At 41.0% G+C, this 24,705-nt stretch overlaps 1 protein-coding gene across 1 annotated transcript; it reads right to left on the bottom strand.

The window, feature by feature from the left end:
- Positions 1-12,099: 12,099 nt before the first annotated feature.
- Positions 12,100-14,339, bottom strand: LOC109244215 (BTB/POZ domain-containing protein At3g56230). Its single transcript, XM_019411271.1, has 3 exons — positions 13,935-14,339; positions 13,286-13,462; positions 12,100-12,570 (listed from the first exon to the last, which is right to left on the bottom strand). The coding sequence occupies exons 1-3, from the start codon at positions 14,115-14,117 to the stop codon at positions 12,112-12,114; spliced, it is 819 nt and encodes a 272-aa protein (XP_019266816.1). The 5' UTR covers positions 14,118-14,339; the 3' UTR covers positions 12,100-12,111.
- Between the last annotated feature and the right edge of the window lie 10,366 nt (positions 14,340-24,705).

Here is a 24,705-nt window from a genome sequence, read left to right as displayed (position 1 = left end):
TACGCGGCCGCGGTTGAAGACAACACTGAGGCGATCTCTTTTACGCTCCCAGCGAAATCAAGTCCAGTCCAGTCCAAATGGAAGAAACGCGGTCCGCGCTTGCTTTTACGCGGCCGCGAAAGTTCAAGCGCTGAGGCGCTCAGTATTGCGCTGACAGTGGAACCTCCATAGGGGTATTTTTGTCCAGTAATTTTAGCTGTGTATAAATAGATCTTTTTTTTATATTTTTAGGTCATCTTTTGTTTTAAGGAGCTCGTGAACAGCCGTACTTTACCACTTTGAGTAATTTTAGAGTAGCTTTAGCTTATATTCTTAATTATGTTTTCATCTGAGTTCATAGATTGTTCTGTTTCTCTCTCTTCGAACGGTAACTTCTCCATCTTCGTCAACGGTAACTTCTCCATCTTCTCTGGCAAATCCACCGGCAAACCAGCATCGCGGCACTCATCCAGGTAAGTACCCATCTCCTTTCTCTCTCCTCTCTCTCTCCCCGCGTACCTCTCTCTCTCTCTCTCTCTCTCCTTTCTTTATCCTTTCTCTCTCCTCACATACCTCTCTTTCTTCCTCTTTCTTTAAACCCTAGCAGTAGCTAGGCCGGCGTCCGACGACCCACCGGCGCCGTCTCATCTTCCTTCTGCTTCTCCGACCCCACCAGACCACTCTCCTCTGTGTTTCCCTTTCTTCAAACCTTTCTTCGCCGTACCACTATTTCCCGGACCGACACTGTTTTCCGGCGACCGTTCCGGTGACAGTCCCCTCCTTTTCTTGGTCCTGTGGTGTGTTGTGTGTGTTTCAGGTAGCAGGGCAGGCCAGTTGGCCGTCACAAAGGGTTGGACGTCGGGTTCCAAAGCACCCGGGTTGTATTCGTAGGAATTGCTGCGGCTGCCCAGGCAAGCGCGAGGCATACGGGCGAGTAGAATGGAGCATCACCGGGCGCATCAAGTCATATTTCCAGGTTCTTTCCATCGGGAGTTGGTACCTCCCGTTTTCTTGTCTCTTTCTCCTTGTTAGTTAATTTGTGGATATTTAGTTAGAATCACCTTAAGCGTATTATTAGAATACTTGTAGTTGCAACCGATTATTATCTAGTTTGGGTCCGTGTTAGTGTTGTCCGGAGTTTGTTATAGGTATAGTGGCTGTGGTGTGGGATGGTAGAGTAAGGTCATGTCCTCGAGGGGTTCCGGGGGTGAGTAGGGGGGTGGGGAGGGGGTCAGGGGTTGGGACGAGAGAAAAGGAGGGTAAGGGGAAAGTGGGAGCTTGTAGATCGAGGATCGGTTCGTGGAACATAGGCACGCTGACGGGTAAGTCTATTGAGTTGGCAAAGATTCTCCAGAAGAGAAAGGTTAATATGGCGTGTGTCCAGGAGACTAGGTGGGCAGGGTCGAAGGCGAGGAATGCGGATGGGTATAAGTTGTGGTACTCTGGAGTCGTGAGGGGTAAGAATGGAGTGGGTATCTTGGTGGATAGGGATCTTAGAGAGTCTGTGGTTGAGGTTAGGCGAGTGAATGATAGGCTAATGTGTATTAAGTTGGTGATCGGTGTGTGCACCCTCAATGTCGTTAGCGCCTACGCGCCGCAAGCGGGCCTGGATGAGGAGGTTAAGAGGCGCTTTTGGGATGGCTTGGACGAGATTGTGCGTAGTATTCCACCTACTGAAAGGTTATTTATTGGAGGGGATTTTAATAGCCGTATTGGGGCGGATGCTGGTAGTTATGGCGAGGTGCATGGTGGCTTTGGCTTTGGGGATAGGAACGGAGGAGGTACTTCGCTGTTAGACTTCGCTAAGGCTTTCGAGCTGGTGATTGCGAACTCGACTTTTCCGAAGAGGGAGGAGCATCTGGTTACTTTCCGGAGTTTGGCGGTGAAGACTCACACCGATTACCTTCTCCTCAGAAGGTGTGATAGAGGGTTGTGCAAGGATTGCAAGGTTATCCCGGGAGAGACCCTCGTGACTCAGCATAGGCTCCTAGTGATGGACATCGGCATCAGGATGAAGAGGAAGAAGCGGTATGCTCGTGGCCGACCGAGGATCAGGTGGGGAGCTTTAACCAAGGATAAAGCCCAGGAATTGGAGGGGACGTTATCCGCTATAGGAGCTTGGAGGAGTAGTGGAGACGCGAGCACTATGTGGTCGACGACGGCGAACTATGTGAGGGAGGCGGCGAGAGAGGTGCTAGGTGTATCGAAGGGTTTTTCTGGCAGGCACCAAGGAGACTGGTGGTGGAATGACACAGTCCAAGGTAAAGTGGAGGCGAAGAAGGTAGCGTACGCGAAGTTAACAGGGAGCACAAGCGAGGAGGAGAGGAGTGCGAATAGAGAGAGGTACAAAGTGGCTAGGAAGGAGGCAAAGCTGGCGGTCACGGAGGCTAAGAATGCAGCGTTTAGCCGTCTATACGAGGAATTAGGGGAGAAAGGCGGGGAAAGGAAGTTGTTTCGGCTGGCTAAAGCGAGGGAGAGGAAGGCCCGGGATCTGGACCAAGTAAGGTGCATCAAAGACGAGGATGGTAGAGTATTGATGGGAGAGTCCCAGATTAAGCAGAGATGGCAGACGTACTTTTATGGTCTTCTGAATGAGGAGGGGGACCGGGATATAGCGCTAGGGGACTTGGGGCATTCGGAGAGTCTTCGAGATTTTAGGTATTGTAGGCGCATTAAGGTGGAGGAGGTCGTGGGGGCGTTGCGTAAGATGAGTAGGGGTAGAGCGACCGGGCCAGATGAAATTCCGGTTGAGTTTTGGAAGTGTGTGGGTAGAGCAGGATTGGAATGGTTGACTGGGTTGTTCAATGTACTTTTTAGGACGAACAGAATGCCGGAGGAATGGAGGTCGAGTACAGTGGTACCGTTGTACAAGAACAAGGGTGATATCCAATGTTGTAACAATTATAGGGGTATCAAGTTACTTAGCCATACCATGAAAGTCTGGGAGAGGGTGGTGGAGGTGATGGTGAGGAAGACGACGTCTATATCCGACAATCAGTTTGGGTTCATGCCGGGCCGCTCCACTACGGAAGCTATTCACCTTATTAGGAGGTGGGTGGAACAGTACAGGGATAAGAAGAAGGATCTGCACATGGTGTTTATTGACTTGGAGAAAGCGTATGATAAGGTTCCTAGGGAGGTGCTCTGGAGATGTCTTGAGGCGAAGGGCGTGCCGGTAGCCTACATACGAGCGATCAAGGACATGTATGATGGAGCTAAGACTAAGGTTAGGACGGTGGGAGGCGACTCGGAGCATTTCCCGGTTGTTATGGGATTACACCAAGGCTCAGCGCTTAGCCCGTTCTTATTTGCCTTGGTGATGGATGCTTTGACACACCATATTCAAGGGGAGGTGCCATGGTGTATGTTATTTGCTGACGACATAGTTCTAATTGACGAGACGAGGGCCGGTGTTAACGAGCGATTGGAGGTTTGGAGACAGACTCTCGAGTCTAAGGGTTTCAAATTGAGCAGGTCTAAGACAGAGTACCTGGAATGCAAGTTTAGCGCTGAGTCGAGGGATGTAGGCGGGGACGTGAGGCTTGGGCCACAGGTCATCCCCAAGAGAGATAGCTTCAAGTACCTTGGGTCGATGATTCAGGGGGACGGAGAGATCGACGAGGACGTCACTCACCGCATAGGGGCGGGCTGGATGAAATGGAGGCTTGCATCTGGAGTCTTGTGTGACAAGAAAGTGCCACCGATACTCAAAGGCAAGTTTTATAGAGCTGTAGTTAGACCGGCCATGTTGTATGGGGCAGAGTGTTGGCCGGTTAAGAACTCTCGTATCTAGAGGATAAAAGTAGCAGAGATGCAGATGTTGAGGTGGATGTGCGGGCACACTAGGATGTACAAGATTAGGAATGAAGATATTCGGAAGAAGGTGGGCGTCGCCCCTGTGGATGACAAGATGTGGGAAGCGAGGCTCAGATGGTTCGAGCACGTCCAGAGGAGAAGCCTCGATGCACCGGTGAGGAGGTGTGAGAGGTTAGCCGTGGTGGGTACGGGAAGAGGTAGAGGGAGACCTAAGAAGTATTGGGGAGAGGTGATCAGGCAGGACATGGCACGACTGCACATTTCCGAGGACATGGCCCTTGATAGGAAGGCCTGGAGGTTACGCATTAGGGTTGTAGGATAGGGGTAGTAAAGCTTTCCTTACTTCATTCCGGGGGTGAGGCGGGGTTGGATTAGGGTTGGTCTTAGATGGCTTGCAGTTTATGTTGGACCCACACTATTCTTGTTGTTTGTCTTAGCCCCGGGCCCTAGATTATGGTTACTGTTATTGCATGTCATTCATCTTTCGGTTTTTATGTTTCTGTTATTATTACGATTTCCACTGGGGTTACTAATGATTTCTCTCCTCTTGTTTTTTCTTACTTTATTTTTGTCTTTCTGAGCCGAGGGTCTATCAGAAACAGCCTCTCTGCCCCTATCGGGGCAGGGGTAAGGTCTGCGTACCCATTACCCTCCCCAGACCCCACTATGTGGGACTTTACTGGGTAGTTGTTGTTGCTGTTGTTTAGCTTATATTCTTAGATTTTATTCTTGTAATCAACTTTTATGGCTTGTATTTCATCTCCATCTCTGATTTCTACCTTGATTATGAGTAGCTAAACCCATTAACTAGGGTTGTGACCCAACCCTAGTGTGGGTATTTAATGGGTCTTCAATTTTAGGGCTTAATTGTTTATGGGTTAATGATATTTAGCTTGAATCATGCCTTGCACTAATCCTTATCCACCCTTGGCAGGCACCAACTCACAAAAATAGCCAACACTTGCACTAATCTGCCCTATAAAAGCCACTGCCTAAGGCGCCTTGTGCTGCCCACTCGTTTGGCAAGGCAATGGCACATATTTTGCCATGCTCAAGCCTTGAAATAGACAACCCTATGCCTATATCTTTTGCTATTTCCCTCCCAAGGTACTTAGCCCGTTTTTGGGGATGCTAACACACATATATATAGTGTAGTCAGCCCAAAAACAGTTTTCCTATTTTCAGTTGACACCTCCAACTGATAGGACATGATCCCCATGATCAAAAAATGTGCATGTCATGCTAGAACATGCTTAAAAACGTGCATAGACTTAGCCTATAATCAACAACTCTTGGACAAGGGCGGTTGTAACCGCCCAACTGCAAGCATGTGCACAGCACACTTGAAAACCACTCCATGTGCGCTGCATGTGCGCGTTTCTGGCCAGCAGCTGCACGCCTAAGACTGGCATTACGCCCAGCCTTGGCCATTGACACTGCTCTGCCCCAATGCCATAGCCACAGCTTGTCGCCCATGACTTAGCCGCGCGCACGTCCGCTACCACAGTCGCTTGGTCATGTCAAGTCGCCTCTACTTGATCAAGTCTGCCGTTTGTCAATGGCAATATGATTTTAGCATCAAGTCACCAAGCCATGATGCCATTCCTTTGCTAAGTCGTTTGCCCACAAGTTCCTTAGGTGCCAGCCCGCTCACCTAAGTCATGGCAATATCATATTGCAAATACCACTGCCTTGGCACTAAGTTGCCCCATTTTAGTGCCGAGGTCTTTCCCGTTTTGCCTTGTCAAGCTTCCGTCCAGCCCGTCTAGTTCCGTCAAGGTCTTGGACTTTGCTTGCACGCAGCCCACTCATGTTTTATTGTAGTCCGTCATACCATAGCCCTCAAATAGAAGTGTAGTCCGTCACACTTGCCCTTGCAACAGTTTGTTGCCATTGACAACACCCGCATTGTCTTGCATGTTGATTGTCCCCGCACATAGGCCAATGGCAAGGCCATCATGCCAAATCCTTGCCACTGCCAAGCCGCTTTGCCGATCAGCTTTCTCAAGGGTCTAACAAACCACCCCAACCAGTTGAATTCGACGCCCTCGTCGAATAAATACCAACACATGCTCGTCATTTGCAAAGACATCACAAGTTCAGCACCCGTTTGAGAATTATGTTGTCCTTGCCCTCAAGTGCAACATTTTTTCTCATTTGCTTTACCTGCCCGTCATTCCCACAGCAAATCCAGCACACAACTGATTGATTTGTAAGAAACCCACACTGATTTTTGGCACCCTCAACTCGAAATTTCTGCATCACTGCCTTCCTTGCCTTTTCTGAATTTCTAAGCCAAGACAGTCCCTTCCACGAACAAGCACGCTGACCCACTGTCTTGAAGTCTTGTCCATGGCCGTCTCGAACACGTCACGAACCTGCTCCGCTCTGATGCTAGTTGTCACAGGGGCATTTTCTGTCCGCCGAAAACACTGCCCGCTGTGCGGCAGTCAAGTCCCCACTTGGCTTCAGCCTTGCCTGATTTTCTTTCGCTTTCGAGGATTAACACTTAGAATCAATTTAAGGCAATGTAAATATAGAAGGACACAACCAGATTTACGGTAACCCTTTCCCAACCTTTTATAAAATCAATTACAAAGGAAATTCTCGAGTTTGGCAAGGTGCTGCCACCCTCTGCAGGCACTAACTCACAAAAATAGTCGACACTTGCACGAATCTGCCCTATAAAAGCCCCTGCCTAAGGCGTCTCGTGCTGCCCACTCGTTTGGCAAGGAAATGGGACATATTTTGCCATGCTCAAGCCTTGACATAGACAATCCTATGCCTATATCTTTTGCTATTTCCCTCCCTAGGTACTTAGCCCGTTTTGGGGCTGCTAACACACATATATATAGTGTAGTCAACCCAAAAACAGTTTTCCTATTTTCAGTTGACACCCCCAACTGATAGGACATGATCCCCATGATAAAAAAATTTGCATGTCATGCTAGAACATGCCTAAAAACGTGCACAGACTTAGCCTATAATCAACAACTCTTGGACAAGGGCAATTGTAACCGCCCAACTGCATAGCTTGTGCACAACACACTTGAAAATCACTCCATGTGCGCGTTTCTGGCCAGCTGCTGCACGCCTAAGACAGGCATTGCGACCAACCTTGGCCTTTGACACTGCTCTTGCCCAATGCCATAGCCACAGCTTGTCACCCATGACTTAGCCGCGCGCACGTCCGCTGCCACATTCGCTTGGTCATGTCATGTCGCCTCTACTTGATCAAGTCTTCCCTTTGCCAATGCCAATCTGATTTTATCATCAAGTCACCAAGCCATGATGCCATTCCCTTTGCTACGTTGTTTGCCCACAAGTTCCTTAGGTGCCATCCCCCTCACCTAAGTCATGGCAACATAATATTGCCAATGCCACTGCCTTGGCACTAAGCTGCCCCATTTTAGCGCCGAGGTCTTTCCCGTTTTGCCTTGTCAAGCTTCCGTCCAGCCTGCCTAGTTCCGTCAAGGTCTAAGTGTTTGCTTGCACGCAGCCCACTCATGTTTTATTGTAGTCCGTCACACCATAGCCTTCAAAAAGAAGTGTAGTCCGTCATACTTGCCCTTGCAACAGTTTGTTGCCATTGACAACACCCGCATTGTCTTGCATGTTAATTTTCCCCGCACATAGGCCAATGGCAAGGCCATCATGCCAAATCCTTGCCACTGCCGCGCCGCTTTGCCGATCAACTTTGTCAAGGGTCTAACAAACCACCCCAACCAGTTGAATTCGATGCCCTCGTCGAATAAATCCCAACACATGCTCGTCATTTGCAAAGACATCACAAGTTCAGCACCCGTTTGAGAATTACGTTGTCCTTGCCCTCAAGTGCAACATTTTTTCTCATTTGCTTTTCCTGCCCGTCATTCCCACAGCAAATCTAGCATGCAACTGATTGATTTGAATGAAACCCACACTGATTTTTGGCACCCTCAACTCGAAATTTCTGCATCACTGCCTTCCTTGCCTTTTCTGAATTTCTAAGCCAAGACAGTCCCTTCCACGAACAAGCACGCTGACCCACTGTCTTGAAGTCTTGTCCATGGCCGTCTCGACCTCGTCACGAGCCTACTCCACTCTGATACCAGTTGTCACAGGGGCGTTTTCTGTCCGCCGAAAACACTGCCCGCTGTGCGGTAGTTAAGTCCCCACTTGGCTTCAGCCTTGCCTGATTTTCTTTCGCTTTCGAGGTTTAACACTTAGAATCAATTTAAGGCAATGTAAATATAGAAGGACACAAGCAGATTTACGGTAACCCTTTCCCAACCTTTTATAAAATCAATTACAAAGGAAATTCTCGAGTTTGGCAAGGTGCTGCCACCCTTGGCAGACACCAACTCACAAAAATAGTCGACACTTGCACGAATCTGCCCTATAAAAGCCCCTGCCTAAGGCGTCTCATGCTGCCCACTCATTTGGCAAGGAAATGGCACATATTTTGCCATGCTCAAGCCTTGACATAGACAACCCTATGCCTATATCTTTTGCTATTTCCCTCCCTAGGTACTTAGCCCATTTTTGGGGCTGCTAACACACATATATATAGTGTAGTCAGCCCAAAAACAGTTTTTCTATTTTCAGTTGACACCCCCAACTGATAGGACATGATCCCCATGATCAAAAAACATGCATGTCATGCTAGAACATGCCTAAAAACGTGCATAGACTTAGCCTATAATCAGCAACTCTTGGACAAGGGCAGTTGTAACCGCCCAACTGCATAGCATGAGCACAGCACACTTGAAAACCACTCCATGTGCGCTACATGTGCGCATTTCTGGCCAGCTGCTGCACGCCTAAGGCAGGCATTGCGCCCAGCCTTGGCCTTTGACACTTCTCCGCCCCAATGCCATAGCCACAGCTTGTCACCCATGACTTAGCTGCGCGCACGTCCGCTGCCACAGCCGCTTGGTCATGTCAAGTCGCCTCTACTTGATCAAGTCTGCCCTTTGCCAATGCCAATCTGATTTTAGCATCAAGTCACCAAGCCATGATGCCATTCCCTTTGCTAAGTCGTTTGCCCACAAGTTCCATAGGTGCCTGCCCGCTCACCTAAGTCATGGCAACATCATATTGCCAATGCCACTGCCTTGGAACTAAGCTGCCCCATTTTAGCGCCGAGGTCTTTCCCGTTTTCCTTGTCAAGCTTCCGTCCAGCCCGCCTAGTTTCGTCAAGGTATTGGCCTTTGCTTGCACGCAGCCCACTCATGTTTTAATGTAGTCCGTCACACTATAGCCCTCAAATAGAAGTGTAGTCCGTCACACTTGCCCTTGCAACAGTTTGTTGCCATTGAATACACCCGCATTGTCTTGCATGTTTATTTTCCCCGCACATAGGCCAATGGCAAGGCCATCATGCCAAATCCTTGCCACTGCCGCGCCGCTTTGCCGATCAGCTTTGTCAAGGGTCTAACAAACCACCCCAACCAGTTGAATTCGACGCCCTCGTCGAATAAATCCCAACACATGCTCGTCATTTGCAAAGACATCACAAGTTGAGCACCCGTTTGAGAATTACGTTGTCCTTGCCCTCAAGTGAAACATTTTTTCTCATTTGCTTTTCCTGCCCTTCATTCCCACAGCAAATCCAGCACGCAACTGATTGATTTGTAAGAAACCCACACTAATTTTTGGCACCCTCAACTCGAAATTTCTGCATCACTGCCTTCCTTGCCTTTTCTGAATTTCTAAGCCAAGACAGTCCCTTCCACGAACAAGCACGCTGACCCACTGTCTTGAAGTCTTGTCCATGGCCGTCTCGACCTCGTCACGAACCTTCTCCGCTCTGATACCAGTTGTCACAGGGGTGTTTTCTGTCCGCCGAAAACACTGCCCGCTGTGCGGCAGTCAAGTCCCCATTTGGCTTCAGCCTCGCCTGATTTTCTTTCGCTTTCGAGGTTTAACACTTAGAATCAATTTAAGGCAATGTCAATATAGAAGGACACAAGCAGATTTACGAGAACCCTTTCCCAACCTTTTATAAATCAATTACAAAGGAAATTCTCGAGTTTGGCAAGGTGCTGCCACCCTTGGCAGGCACCAACTCACAAAAATAGTCGACACGTGCACGAATCTGCCCTATAAAGGCCCCTGCCTAAGGCGTCTCGTGCTGCCCACTCGTTTGGCAAGGCAATGGCACATATTTTGCCATGCTCAAGCCTTGACATAGACAACCCTATGCCTATATCTTTTGCTATTTCCCTCCCTAGGTACTTAGCCCGTTTTTGGGGCTGCTAACACACATATATATAGTGTAGTCAGCCCAAAAACAGTTTTCCTATTTTCAGTTGACACCCCCAACTGATAGGACATGATCCCCATGATCAAAAAACGTGCATGTCATGCTAGAACATGCCTAAAAATGTGCATAGACTTATCCTGTAATCAGCAACTCTTGGACAAGGGCAGTTGTAACCGCCCCACTGTATAGCATGTGCACAGCACACTTGAAAACCACTCCATGTGCGCTGCATGTGCACATTTCTGGCCAGCTGCTGCACGCCTAAGGCAGGCATTGCGCCCAGCCTTGGCCTTTGACACTGCTCCGCCCCAATGCCATTACCACAACTTGTCGCCCATGACTTAGCCGCGCGCACGTCCGCTGCCACGGTCGCTTGGTTATGTCAAGTCGCCTATACTTGATCAAGTCTGCCCTTCGCCAATGCCAATCTGATTTTAGCATCAAGTCACCAAGCCATGATGCCATTCCCTTTGCTAAGTCGTTTGCCCACGAGTTCCTTAGGTGTCAGCTCGCTCACCTAAGTCATGGCAACATCACATTGCCAATGCCACTGCCTTGGCACTAAGCCGCCCCATTTTAGCGCCGAGGTCTTTCCCGTTTTGCCTGTCAAGCTTCCGTCCAGCCCGCCTAGTTCCGTCAAGGTCTTGGCCTTTTCTTGCACGCAACCCACTCATGTTTTAGTGTAGTCCGTCACACCATAGCCCTCAAATAGAAGTGTTGTCCGTCAGACTTGCCCTTGCAACAGTTTGTTGCCATTGACAACACCCGCATTGTCTTGCATGTTGATTTTCCCCGCACATAGGCCAATGGCAAGGCCATCATGCCAAATCCTTGCCACTGCCGCGCCGCTTTGCTGATCAGCTTTGTCAAGGGTCTAACACTACACCAAAAGGAATTTGGGCCTGAGCAGCAAATTAACTTCATGGCCTATGGTATGGCTTAAGGCCCAACATTGAAGAACAATACCTTCAAGCCCATCGCGCGCATAATTTATCGGGCCAATATCTAAAATAAGAAGAAATTATAAAAGGAAACTACCAGCTGTGTCCATTTTTAAGTAGCTTATTACAAAAATTGGTCAATTCATACAACATTACTAATATTAGCCAAATATTATCAATAATAGACAATTAGCTATTTGTAGCCAAATAGGTCAAAGTTTTACTTTCTTTTGAGTGGTTGTTATTAGAATAGATTGGGTACATCTTAAGGAGCTTAAATCTCAGTTTTGAGATGATTGATGTAGTTTTGAGGTGCTTTGAAATAAAAATTCGAAGTAGAAGATGAACGTCGAAAAAAAAATGATATGTGTATCACACTGTGTATCATTTGTGTATCACATATGTATCATATTTGTATCACATGTATATCCATGTATACCTTTGTGTGAGATACATGCGTGATACATGTCGTCGAAGAATTTTTTAAAATCGATTTTAACTACGAATTTTGATACCAAGTCAGCCTAAATCACCTCCAATCTTCCTCAAATTTTGTATATCGACTCATCTATATATTTTCAATGAATTTCAACCTTACCCGTTGAAGAAAGTCTTTTTTTGCTTAAGCTTTTGGAATCATATATATATATATATATATATATATATATATATATATATATATATATATATGTGCTACCTCACCCTTTTAAATTCATTTCCCTCTTGCATCTAATGATGCTAATCACGCTTAAAAATATGGAAGGAGATCTTTGCGTGTAATTTTTGGAGAGAAAAAAATTTTCTTCCCATCTTGCATCTAATTAATGATGTTAATCACGCTTAAAGTTAAAAATATGGAAGGAGATCTTTGCGTATGATTTTTGGAGAGAAAGAACTTTTTTATTTGAATTTTTAATTTTTATACATGCTTGCTTAGTTTTGGTAAGTCTATAATTAATGGCTAGTGGTTGGTAAGTTGTGACTTATTTAGGACATTTATGTAAGATTTCCAATTATAAAAGTAACAAGGAAACAATGTTATTTCCAATTTTCTTCTCTCATGTAACCTCTTGGAGGTGTTTGTATAGCATACAATTAACTGAACAAACAAAGAAATAATATAAAAAATCAAACACCAAGCCTTTTATTTTTAATGTCTATAAAAGAAGCCCTTGTAATCTGTACAGTTAGATGAGGATTCTTGAGTGCAAATGCATCAAATTTAGCTGTAAAAACAACATCTTCCATATTCTTAACAATGAAGTTTAACGATGTCTCCTTTAAAGACTGGTTAGAACAAGTGTCCGAAATCTCTAAAACATCGAGAGCGTTCGATGCGTTCAATGATCCAAGCATTTGGTGCTCACAAAATTTCTGCAAGAAGGGGATTTCGTACTTATCTGCTGCAATTGACAATGAGTAAACGTGTTTTTCCATTTTCTCTTTAGTCAAGTCTCCACTGTAAAGGAATTCTAATAGAGACTCTAATTCCTCGTAGTTAAGTTCAGGTAAAGTTATTGTGTCACTTGGTGGAGCTTTGCACCCATCTGAGTCCAGTATATTCTTGAATATATCAGATCTTGCTGCCTGTGATATTTAAGAAAATATATATCATAGATATAAGGTCATGTACTTACTGTTAATTTGCACTGATACTGTAACTTTTTTTAAAATAAACTGTTATTAATATAAGGTAAATCCAGTCTACTAAACAGTTTTTTGAGACTGGTTATCCTTTACTAGACACAATGGACGTCTTATCATGTTTGTCATTAATGTCGTAATTGAGCATAATGTAGTGGTTATCGAGTAAAATAAGTGCTGTTAGATTATATGAAGTACAGTTAACAGTTTTTCGTTTTGGCTTCATATCTAGTTGAGGGTGCCTAGAACCATTTGGGCAAGAAGTTGAACTCTATAATTAATTAATAGATGATCAGTTTAAGTTATATATATACTCCATCAGTATATGAATTTTTTTTATACCATGAGGTCAACCAAATGATATTTATGGGTAAGCTTCTTTAAAATATGAAATTTGTAACCTTGAAAATAAAATAAGTTACCTATTATAACAAGTAAAGGTGATCGATCTCATGGTGTAAGAATTTCATACACGATATATATGACGATTTATAAAACTTAAACTATAAATAGAATATATGTAAAATACTGGATTCAGAATTTTCTTTTTATTTGTTTATCCAATTTTTATATGTATTGCTTTTTACTCCGTACTTGATATAAATCTAATCCTGAAATACACAGGAATTGATTATTCATGAAAAGAAAAGATGATTACCAGAAGAGCTCGATGTGCTGGTATGGAGGGACCATCATTCCCAGGCTTAATTAAAATATCGGTATGAATATGATCTCTGAAGGCAACAACAAACCCACTTAGATAATTCAGTTTGTCGTTTAATTCCTCCTCCATCTCCTTCATTTCTTTCACCCATTTCAACGCATTTACAAATCCCTGTTGGAACAAAAAGGTCAATTACTATAGATTCCCAATCGGTAAAGAAGAAAGTGATTCTCGGTTTAATTTTGGGTAATTCTTAGAACAATTAAAAAGAAGCAGAAAAAACTTAAATCCCCTTTCCATTTTGTCACTTACATGCATGGCATCTATAATTCTGACTTGGAGTCACAAACAACATCCAAAGAACAATAAATTTCTTAAATTCTTTAGTTTTCTCTTTGCTTCCCAAGACAGAATTAAGAACGATTATGAACAACATATATATGAACAGAGATTGTCAGCATACATATTAGGTGATTTCTTTCATCTGTCCAAACCTATAAAGTTATACGGTATTTGTGCTAGCTGGTGAGCGCTAGGAGCAAGTAATCCGTGAAATTGTCACACAAGTTAACTCGGACACCACGGTTATTGAAAAAACAAACAAAACAAAAGATTGTATAGGCAACCAAAAAGGAAATGATACCTTAATAGAAGGATTGGAAAGTGCAGCTACTGTTTTATTATCAGTTCCTTTGGTGTTGTCGGTGTGATCATTTCTATTGGTCAAGGTAATTATAGTTCTGGCTCCCTCATAACAAGCTCCGCATATTGTATTTCTTGGTGGCCTTAGAATAAATGGCATAGCACTACATATTGAACAATCCATCTCTATGTTCCTGATGAATGAATACAAGTAACTCAAAAGAAGAAGATGAGATGTTGGAAAAGAAGAAGAGAAGTGGACTTAGAATGATGGCGCTGCCTTTTCATTTCTCCATTATTATTAAGTTTAATAGTACAACTTTATGCTCCAATATATATTAAAGAATTGAAAAGGGGAGGCAAAACTATTGCTATGCTTTCTTTATAAGCTGACAACATTAATTAATAGCGACTTATCTACGTTTTTGTGATCCTTTTATAATTAGTATGATTGATCTATATGTTCATGTGGGGCAAGCTAGCATTGTATTCCTTCTTTTTATTATATGAAATGAATACTTTATTCTTCGCCAAAATAGAAGACCTTAGAAAAATTATTAACGAGAACCTTTTTTTTAATTTACCGTTAGAAGACATATTATTATTTTGATTCAAAGAATGGAAAATTAAACTAATCCAACCAGCTTATTGACTTAATTATTAAGTTCATGTAATTATCTACCAGCTAAGTTATGGGCATCATTCAGTTCCAGCGAGGAAGGATTGTAAAAAAGAGGATTAAAAAAAAATGGATTAGGAAAATAAAGAAAAATAATGAGAGTGTTGGTTGGCCATGTCTTTTTTGAGTAGGTTGTAAGAAGAAAGGAATTGGTTAAGAAGCTGAAACTAAGAATACAAAAGTTAGGAAGTGGAAAAGGACTTTCCAACCTTACAAACAGCGAAAATGAGGTAAGACTACCACGTCCTCCAAATAGACATTAAACAAACTCTCGTAGATCTTCCTAGGGCCGAACATAATTTGCTAAATACCGAATTATTGTACCGAAATCGAAAATTTTGGTATTTGGTATACGGTATTTTGGTATTTGGTATGGCATTTGATTTAAATTTTTTTAAAAACTTGATATTAGGTATGGTATTTGGTATTTTAAAATAAAATACTGAAATATCAATACCGTACCGAAATATATATTATATTACACAAAACACATATTATCAATTATAATAAAAATCTAAAATTTTACTTTCCTTTATTCTCAAAGTTAATCAATTAACTCTAAACAAGTAACAAGATATTTCTAATGATCAAATATTCTTTTATGTATAATTTTTTCTATTTGGGTCGACATTTGATAGTTTTGGACAAAAATTTTGTCAACAAACATTTTCAGTTTTATATTTTTGAGTACTTTAATTAAGAAGATTAGAGTGTATGGCTCTATGCACTAGTTAGTATTCAAACCGAATAAACCGAAGTTACCGAACCGAATAAATCGAAACCGAAAGGAGAAAAACCGAACCATACCGAATTTAATTAGGTACGGTATTGGTATAGGATTTTAAGAAACCGAATACCGAAAATACCGAACCGAAATATCTAAATACCGTACGGTACCAACCCACGAACACCCCTTGATCTTCCCGACCCAAACCTAAAATTGGTTCTACTCGATCGATTGTAGGATTTTTTCTCTATTTTTTTTAAAATTTACTCATTTAATAATTGCAGTGGTTAATCAATTTGAAAAATAATATAGGAGCACCAATTTGTATTTGGTCAAAGTTTCGAAAGTGCTTCTAAAAAAAGGTTACTATTTTCAGCTTTTGTTTCTAGTTAAAATCGCGAAAATTAACTTATCAGCTTCATGATCATCATTAGAATTCCTCCAAGATCGATCGTGGTGGGAAGGGAGTCTTCTCCCGACTTTTAATTTTCTAGTTTTGGTACTGACAATGAGACTTGTCTAAGAAAGAAACATGGGGCAAATTAATTTTTATAATCAACATTGCGTATCCATCTACTTACTTTACTTAGATAGCTTTGAATCAAGCTAAGTTCTTACGCATCCTTTGCAAGTGAAGGAAAGGGGGAATATGAGAGGCGTACAAGAAAATGTTAGATCCTAAATATCTGAACTAATTTGAGCTTTAACATATATATATATATATATATATATATAGTTCTTCAAGCTTCCAGCAAACAAGAGTCACCATAGTACATGAGTATCGTAATTTCACTTGGACACTCTTACCTTGATAAAAAATAAAAGAGTGAATTTTCATAAAGCACTATCGGTAAGAGTCTAATTATCATATGTAATTATTGTTTGTTTACTTACCGTTCGTAGCTAATTATATATTTATTTCACTGTATCAATAAAAAATACATTCCATATATATGAAATCAGAATACATATATAGTCCATGCATTAAGGGATACATACAGCCTCTGAAAGACTGGATACAGTCAATACAATAATGAAAAGCAGACTGGATATAGTTAATACAGTAACGGAAAGCACATCTAGATATAGGAATGAAAAATACAAACGAAAAGCAAATCTAGATACATGAATAAAAAATACATTTCATATCTGAAACCAGAATACATATATGATCCATACATTAAGGGATACATATAGCCTATGAGAGACTGGATACAGCCTACAGTAACGAAAAGCCTATGAGAGACTGGATACAATTAATACAACCTACTATGAGATACTGGATACAGAAACAAAATACAGTATAGCTATACATGCAACATACAGCCATTGAAGAGGGAATCCATGTTGTAAAAAATATTGGATTACGGAGAATAAGATTTAACTTGAGGCGTCTCAAGGACGAGCTGCCTAACCTGCTGACATCCTGGCGAAGAGAGTATATCACATTAAACCCGCACATACTTTGTTGTTCATCGCAGTTTTGCTCTAATAGGCCATGCGCACGCCTGGTTTTCATGAGTGCTCTAGAAATCTTTTGCCATAAATTTTATAGGAGCGGCCTCACTCCACACTCATATAGGTCCATCCATCAAGTGTATCCTGCAGCGCAATGTACCACCTATAAAGGGCTATAGATTATTGGATTAAGAGTTTGACAACTCTGCTTCAGATTATTGGATTAAGAGTTTGACAACTCTGCTTCCCATTCCTTGAAGTCTTGCACTAATATACACACCATAGGAAGGAACATAATTTAATAGTGCATATTTGATCAACAAAATGACTTGTTATTACCCATATGAACATACTTCATTAGGTCTCCAATCACACAGGTTGGGTTACCATCATTGTTGACATAACTCAAATTGGCAATAGTCTCATTCCCCTCGATGTTTCATATATTAATTTTCTTCCCAAAGATTTAGTTAGAGGAGCGGCCAAATTCACTTCTAACTTCACATTATCTATGGAAATAATTCCATCTCTCAACAGCTTATCACATTGTGTCTCAATCGAATATATCTACTCTTCCCATTGAAGGATTTATTTTTAGCAATGACTATTGCAACTTGGCAATCACAATGCATCGACACAGAAGGTGTCGATTTTATTCCTAGTGGAATACTTGCCAAAAGGTTCTTTAACCACTCGACCTCATTGCCAGCCAATTCCAATGCCACAAACTCAGATTCCATGGCAGATCTAGCTATTTATTATTTGTTTAGCTATTTTTCATGCCACAACACCCCCACCACGGGTGAACACATAACCACTAGTGGATTTTGTCTCATGTGAATCAGAGATCCAGTTAACATCATTGTATCCTTCTAATACAGTTTGAAATCCACTATATTTAATACCATAGTTCATGGTACCTCTTAAATATTTCATTACTCTTACTAATGCATTCCAATGATCATGACTCGGGTTTTGAGTATATCTACTCAATCTACACACAGTACATGCAATATCAGGTCTAGTAAAATTCATCAAAATGCATTAGACTACCAATAATTTGAGCATATTTATTTTAATCTACAACATCCCCCTTATTCTTTTTTAATTGACTATTAGCATCATAAGGAGTGCTTACAGGTGCCGCATCATAATTATCAATTTTTTTAAGAACTCTTTCAACATAATGTTCTTGAGTCAACATCAAGCTATTGTCATCTTGTATAATTTTCATGCCTAAAATAACACTACCCTCTCCCATTTCTTTCATCTCAAAATCAGAAGATAGAAAAAATTTGGTTTTATGTACCAAATCAAGGTTAGAACTAAAAATAAGCATGTCATCCACATAAAGGCAAATAATAACACAATTACCATCTACACATTTTGTTAAACACATTTATCTACTTCAATTGATGAGAAATCATCATTAATCAATACTTAATCAAATTTTTCATGCCACTATTTAAGTGCTTGCTTTAGACAATACAGAGACTTTTAGCAATTAACATACTTTGTTTTCTTGGCCAGATACTACACAACCCTCAGGTTGTTCCATGTAAATTTTCTCTTCTAAATCACCATATAAAAATGCAGTTTTAACATCCATTTGGTGAATAAAAAGTTTATAAATAGAAGCCATGACAAGTAAATCACGAGGAAATTCTAGTTACAGGAGCATAAGTATCAAAATAATCAACATTTTGCTTTAGAGTAAAACCTTTTGCAACAAGTCTAGCTTTGTATTTATCAATGGAACTTTCTTCTTAAAAATCCATTTACAACCAATGAGTTTGGCTCCCGGAGGTAAATCAACTAAAATCTAAGTTTTATTTTGTAAAATTAAATTTATTTCTACATTAATAGCTTGTTTCCAAAATAAGGCATCAGACGAAGAAATTGCTTCAGAATATGTCAAAAGATCATTATCCACAAGATAAGTATAAAAATCTTTACCAATTTTTTTTCCATAGTCTTTTGCTTCTTCTAAAATCCTCACTTTAAAAATTATTTTGAATAATTAAAACATGTGAACTATTATCACTTGGAATAATAGGAGCATCGGAAATATTCTCAAATTTTAAAGGAATTTTTTTCTTCAAAAAATTCAGCATTTTTTGTTTCAACAATAATATTGCGTTCAAGAAAATCTATGTGTTGCACTACTTTCAGCAAACCTAATAAACATACAATCAGATGTTTTAGATCCTATTTTCCTTTTCGTAGGATCAGGTAACACAGAAGATGAAAGTAGCAGAAATGAGGATGTTGAGGTGGATGTACGGGCACACCAGGGTGGATAAGATTAGGAATGAAGATAATCGGGAGAAGATGGGCGTAGCTCCTATGGATGACAAGATGCGGGGAACGAGGATCAGATGGTTCGGGCACGTGCAGAGGAGAAGCCCAAATGCCCCGGTAAGGAGGTGTAAGCAGTTGGCTTTGGTGGGTTCGAGAAGAGGTAGTGGACGGCCTAAGAAGTATTGGGGAGAGGTGATCAGGCAGGACATGGCGTGGCTTCAGATTTTCGAGGACATGATCCTTGATAGGAAGGTGATAGGATCAAGGACAAGGATAGAGTTTTAGAAGATCCAAGAAGGCCATTTACAAGATCTCAAGCTAAAGAATTGCAGACTAAGGTTGCTGGACTTCAATGGCAAATAAAGAAGCTTTTAATTGTAGAGGAAGAGCTCAAGCTCAAAGGAGAATAATTGTCCAAGTTTTACAATTATTTGGTGGCCCAAATTGAAGTCCAAGATGAGGAAGATTGGGTCCCAACACCAGCCCTTGAAGTCCACCAAAAGGGCACCCAGAAGAGCTTAAAATGAGCTTAAAAGAGGTCCAAAAGGGGGTGTTTCAAAAGGAGCCCAATTAGAGTCCAAATCAATGGCCCAAACTAGTAGTTTTAAGGTCCAAATTCCATTAAAGGCCGTGATGGCGACGGACACCACTGTCAGGAAAGCCAACACTAAGAACTTAATTAAATTCTCGTTTTGGCAATTTTCGAAATCATTTCTTTTCCTTACATTAAACAATAAATAATGAACTTCACTGAGTAAATAATGATGTCTTCAACAAATTTACATACTGAATAATCCCATAGTCCTCCCAGAACCTGGTGTCACAAGTGCATGAGCAATTTCTAGGAGATAAAATGTAATACCACAACTGTCCGGAATACAAATTGGACAGGAAAGAAAAGACAACACTCTGAAGGAGACTCTGCTGGTTGCGGGTCGTCTCGAGAGGTGCAGCTCACCTAAGTCTCCGTATCAACCATGTTGTTGCGCCCTACGAGGCCTCTAGACATACATGTGTCTGTGCAACAAAGTGTAGTATGAATACGAAAATAACGCGTACCCAGTAAATATCCCGTCTAACCTCGAAGAAGTAGTGATGAGAGGTTGACTTCAACACTTACTAGTGGTCCAATAATATCAAATACAGTGAAGTAGTGAATAAACATGAAACAGAGCAGATATATGAAATAAACCTACATAAAATACATGGTACAATTCCCTTCTTTACAATTTTTATCAATATTTCATTCTGATAATTCTTGGGATTTCTTGAATACTAAGAGCACAAAAAAAAGGTGTTAGTGTAGCATCATGAATAGTAACTTGAAAAAAAAAGTTAAAAAAAAAACAAAAATAAGTTAAAAAAAGAAAAGAATTGCTTGCTCTTCAAGAAATTTCTTTTGTATTTAATTTGTTTCCAAAAATTAACAAAGGAAACAAGAAGAGGGGATCCTAGATTTTAAGATAAGAAAAAAATTCAATTTCTCTTACTCGTTCTGATCTAAATATATAATCCTTTCCTTTTTGTTCGTGTCTTGTTTCAACCGAGCTTATGTGTTCTAGGATTTGAATCTTCTTTCATTCGTTCCCCAAAAATTTATATTTTACTACTAAGAACTTAATATGATTTAGATTTAATAATAAATCTACAAAGTATTTTGTTCAAAGGTTATTTCGAGAGGAAAGAAGGCAAGTGTGTGTGAGAACAATTGAGGGAAAAGCCAATTCGTAGGATACAATTTAATTATTGTTTTTTAAGATGTCGCGTACAGGTAGTAATGATGAACACATGGTTCTCCAAGAAGCTGAAATCAAAGCAAGAAATGATTTTACCTTGCAAGCTATGCATCAACAATTTGAAAAGTGGAATTTGCAATTCCAAGAAATGAGGGACACCATTGCTGAGCAAAATGATACAATAGCTGAACATAGGAGGGGAAATAATGTTAGGCCCCAAGCTAGGAGAAATGTACCCCTTGCTCCTATTGTAAATCAAGAAAACCCTATAGATGACTTTAATGATATTGATTTTGATAGGGTGGAAAGAGATAGGAGGGGACAAAGAGGTAGAGTAGAAGATGAAAATATAAGTAGTATAAAGATGAAGATGACATCTTTCAAGGGAACAAGGGATCCAAACTTGTACCTTGATTGGGAGAGAAAGGTTGAAGCCATCTTCGACTGTCACAACTACTTTGAAGGTAAGAAGGTTAAACTTGCTAATGTTGAGTTTTATGACTATGCTGCTATTCGGTGGAAAAAACTTACTAGGGATAGATTGCAAGAAGGACAAGCCCCAATTGCTAATTGGGCTGAGATGAAGAGGGTGATGAGGAAGAGATTTCTGCCATCACACTTTCAAAGAGAGCTACAACAACGTCTTCAAACGTTGAAGCAAGGGTCTATGTCTGTGGATGAATACTTTAAGGCTATGGATATGGCTATGATCCAAGCTAATTGGATGGAGGAAGAAGAGGCTACAATGGCTAGGTTTTTAAATGGTTTAAATAAGGAAATAGCTGATGTAGTAGAATTACAACAATATGTAACAATAGATGAGTTAGTTGATTTGTCTGTAAAGGTTGAAAAGCAAAATAAAAGAAAACAAACTAGCTCGTGGAAAGGTCGATCACCATCTCCAAGAAGCCATGGCCAAATCAAGAGATGCAGAGTTCTTCTAGACCTCAAGAAGACAAGGGTAAAGGCAAATTTGAGAACAAAGAGGGAGGTAAAACCTTTAACCCTAAACCTTCTACATCTTCTAGTTCTATTCAATTTCATAAATGTAAAGGAAGGGGACATACGATGCATGAATGTCCAAGTAGAAGAAACATCATTCTTAGAGAAGATGAGGGATATGAGAGTGAAAAAAGTGAGGGAGAAGAAGAAGAGGGAGATGTGAGTGATGAAGACGATGTAGAACTGCCTCATATTGGTATGATTGAGGTGGCTAGGAAGATTATGAGTGGAGAATACGAGAGTAATAAATGTGAGGAAGAGGGGAGAGGTGTGAGTGAAGATTAAGATGAAGATGACGATGAAGATGAAGATGAAGTAGAACGACCTTTTAATGATGGCATGATTGGGGTAGTTAAGAGGATTATGACTATCAATTTGGGAAGCAATAGTGAAGAACAAAGAGAGAATATATTTCATACTAGGTGTGGGATAAAGGGGAATACGTGTTCTATGATCATTGATAGTGGTAGTTGTGCTAATGTGGTGAGTTCATACTTTATGGAATAACTGGGACTTGCATGCATGAAACACCCTACTCCCTATAGACTCCAATGGTTAAATGATAGTGGTAAACTAAAGGTAAACAAACAATGCATGATTTCATTCAAAGTTGGTAGATATGAGGATGATATTCTTTGTGACATAATCCCTATGCAAGCTTGTCATATCTTACTGGGTCGTCCTTGACAGTATGATAGGAATATTTTTCATGATGGAAGGAAGAATAGATATTCTCTTGAGCTTAATGGCAGGATATTTACTCTTGCACCTTTATCTCTTTCTCAAGTGATTGAAGATCAGAAGAGATTAAGGGAAACAATGGGAAAACCAAGGGGAGGGACAAAAGTGAGTTTGAGGGAAAAGAAAAGAAAGGAGGCCAGGAGTTAGAAAAAAAGAGAGATGGCCGAGAGAAAGAGAGAGAGGGCAGCAATTTGAGAGAAGAGATAAAACGGGGTTTGAGTGAAAAAATAGAAAGTCTTGGTGAGGGGAAAGAGGCTAAGGAAAGGAAAAAAGAGAGTTTCTATAAAAAAGACAAAGAGTGTTAAAATGCAAGAAAAGAGGAGTTGCCCATAACACTACTTACTTACAAAGAAGCTTTGGTTAATTCTGAGTTACTAACTTCTTCTTTGTAGTATTTCTTCTGTTTTGCAGGATTTTGAAGATGTCTTTCTTGAAGATATTCCTAATGGATTGCTACCTTAACGTCATTGAGCATCAAATTGATTTTGTTCCTGGATCACAAATCCCAAATAGGCTTGCTTATAGGAGTAGTCCCGAAGAGATAAAGGAGCTTCAAAGGCAAGTTGAGGAATTGCTTGAGAAAGCCTTTGTGTAATGACCCGGTCGGTCGTTTTGAGAATTTAAGCTCCGTTCAGCGGTGTAAGGTCTTGAACAGCTTCACATTATGTGTATCGACTTGTGTGCATGGTTGAATTCAGTTAACGGATGATTCGGAGTCGATTTGGAAGAAGGATTCTATTTTTGGAAGCTTCAACGGTGAGAATTTGACCGGAATTGGACTTTTGAGTAAATGGCCCCGGAATGGGGTTTGGGTGATCTCAACAGCTTCGTATGATGATTTTGGACTTAGGCGCGCATCCGGATTTAGATTTGGAGGTCCGATAGCAATCATCACATTAAACATGAATATCACAAATGGAGTCACATTAATCATAACATAAGACTCAACATATAGATACTCGTCACCATGCCTATACGCCGTACTCAACAATTAACACATAGCAAATAGGATACAACTCCTAATCCCTCAAGCTAAGGTTAGACCAAACACTTACCTCGATGCCACGAACATAATTCAAGCCTCAACTATCGCTTTACCTCTTGATTCCACCACCAACTCGCTCGTATCAAGCCACAAGTTACTTAATTATATCAATAAATGCTAAATGAATCAATTCTAATGCATGGAAATAAGTTTTTCTAAAGTTTTTCCCAAAAAGTCAAAAATCGACCCCGGGCCCGCTTGGTCCAACCCGAAATTCGGACCAAAACCCTATTACCCATTCACCCCCGAGCCCAGAAATATAATTAGTTTTGGAATCCTACCTCAATTTGAGGTCTAGATCCCCAAATTTCAATATTCTTAGGTTTTACCCAAAATTCCCAATTCCACCATGAAAACCCTAGATTCTAGGATGAAATCTTGTAAAAAGAAGTTAAGGAGTAAAGAAAATGAGTTAGAAATCACTTACTAATGTTTTGGAGAAAAAAGAGTGTTTATAAAATCACCTCTTACGTTTTTGGGGTTTTGAAAAGTGAAAAATAACTGAAAGTCCCATTTAAATATACCCCTCTCAAACCCTCTCCGCGGACCGCACAAAATCGAGTGCGGCCGCAAGGTCCCACCGCGGACCGCACGAAATCTTTTGCGGCCACAAAGGCCCCTCCGCGGTCGCACAAAATCATTGCGGACTGCACCGGCGGGTCAGAGATCTACAACTTCTATGAACCTGCAACAGCTATGTTTTAAGTCTAAAACATCCCGGAACCTACCCGAAACTCACCCAAGCCCTCGGGACTCCAAACTAAATATGCATACTAACTCAAAAACACATAGGGACCTACTCGTGCTATCACATCATCAAAATAACATGTGAAACCATGAATTAAACCTCAAAACTCATCATTTTCATCAAGAACACTTAAAGTTCATAACTCTTCAACCGGAAGTCCAACTCACGTCAAATAAACTCCATTTTTCACCAAATTTCACAGTTATTATTTAAATACTATAATAAATTTGTACCGGGCTCCAAAACTAAAATACGGGCCCGATACCAATGGTTTCAAGCATTAATTCTTTTCTTCATTTCTTAGATAATTCAGCAAAACAATTTCTTTCAAAAAT

This window comes from Nicotiana attenuata, unplaced genomic scaffold (genome assembly GCF_001879085.1).
Source record: "Nicotiana attenuata strain UT unplaced genomic scaffold, NIATTr2, whole genome shotgun sequence".
Lineage (NCBI taxonomy): Eukaryota > Viridiplantae > Streptophyta > Magnoliopsida > Solanales > Solanaceae > Nicotiana > Nicotiana attenuata.
The sequence above is the reverse complement of the archived record's forward strand: the minus strand, read 5'-3'. Positions and strand labels throughout refer to the sequence as shown.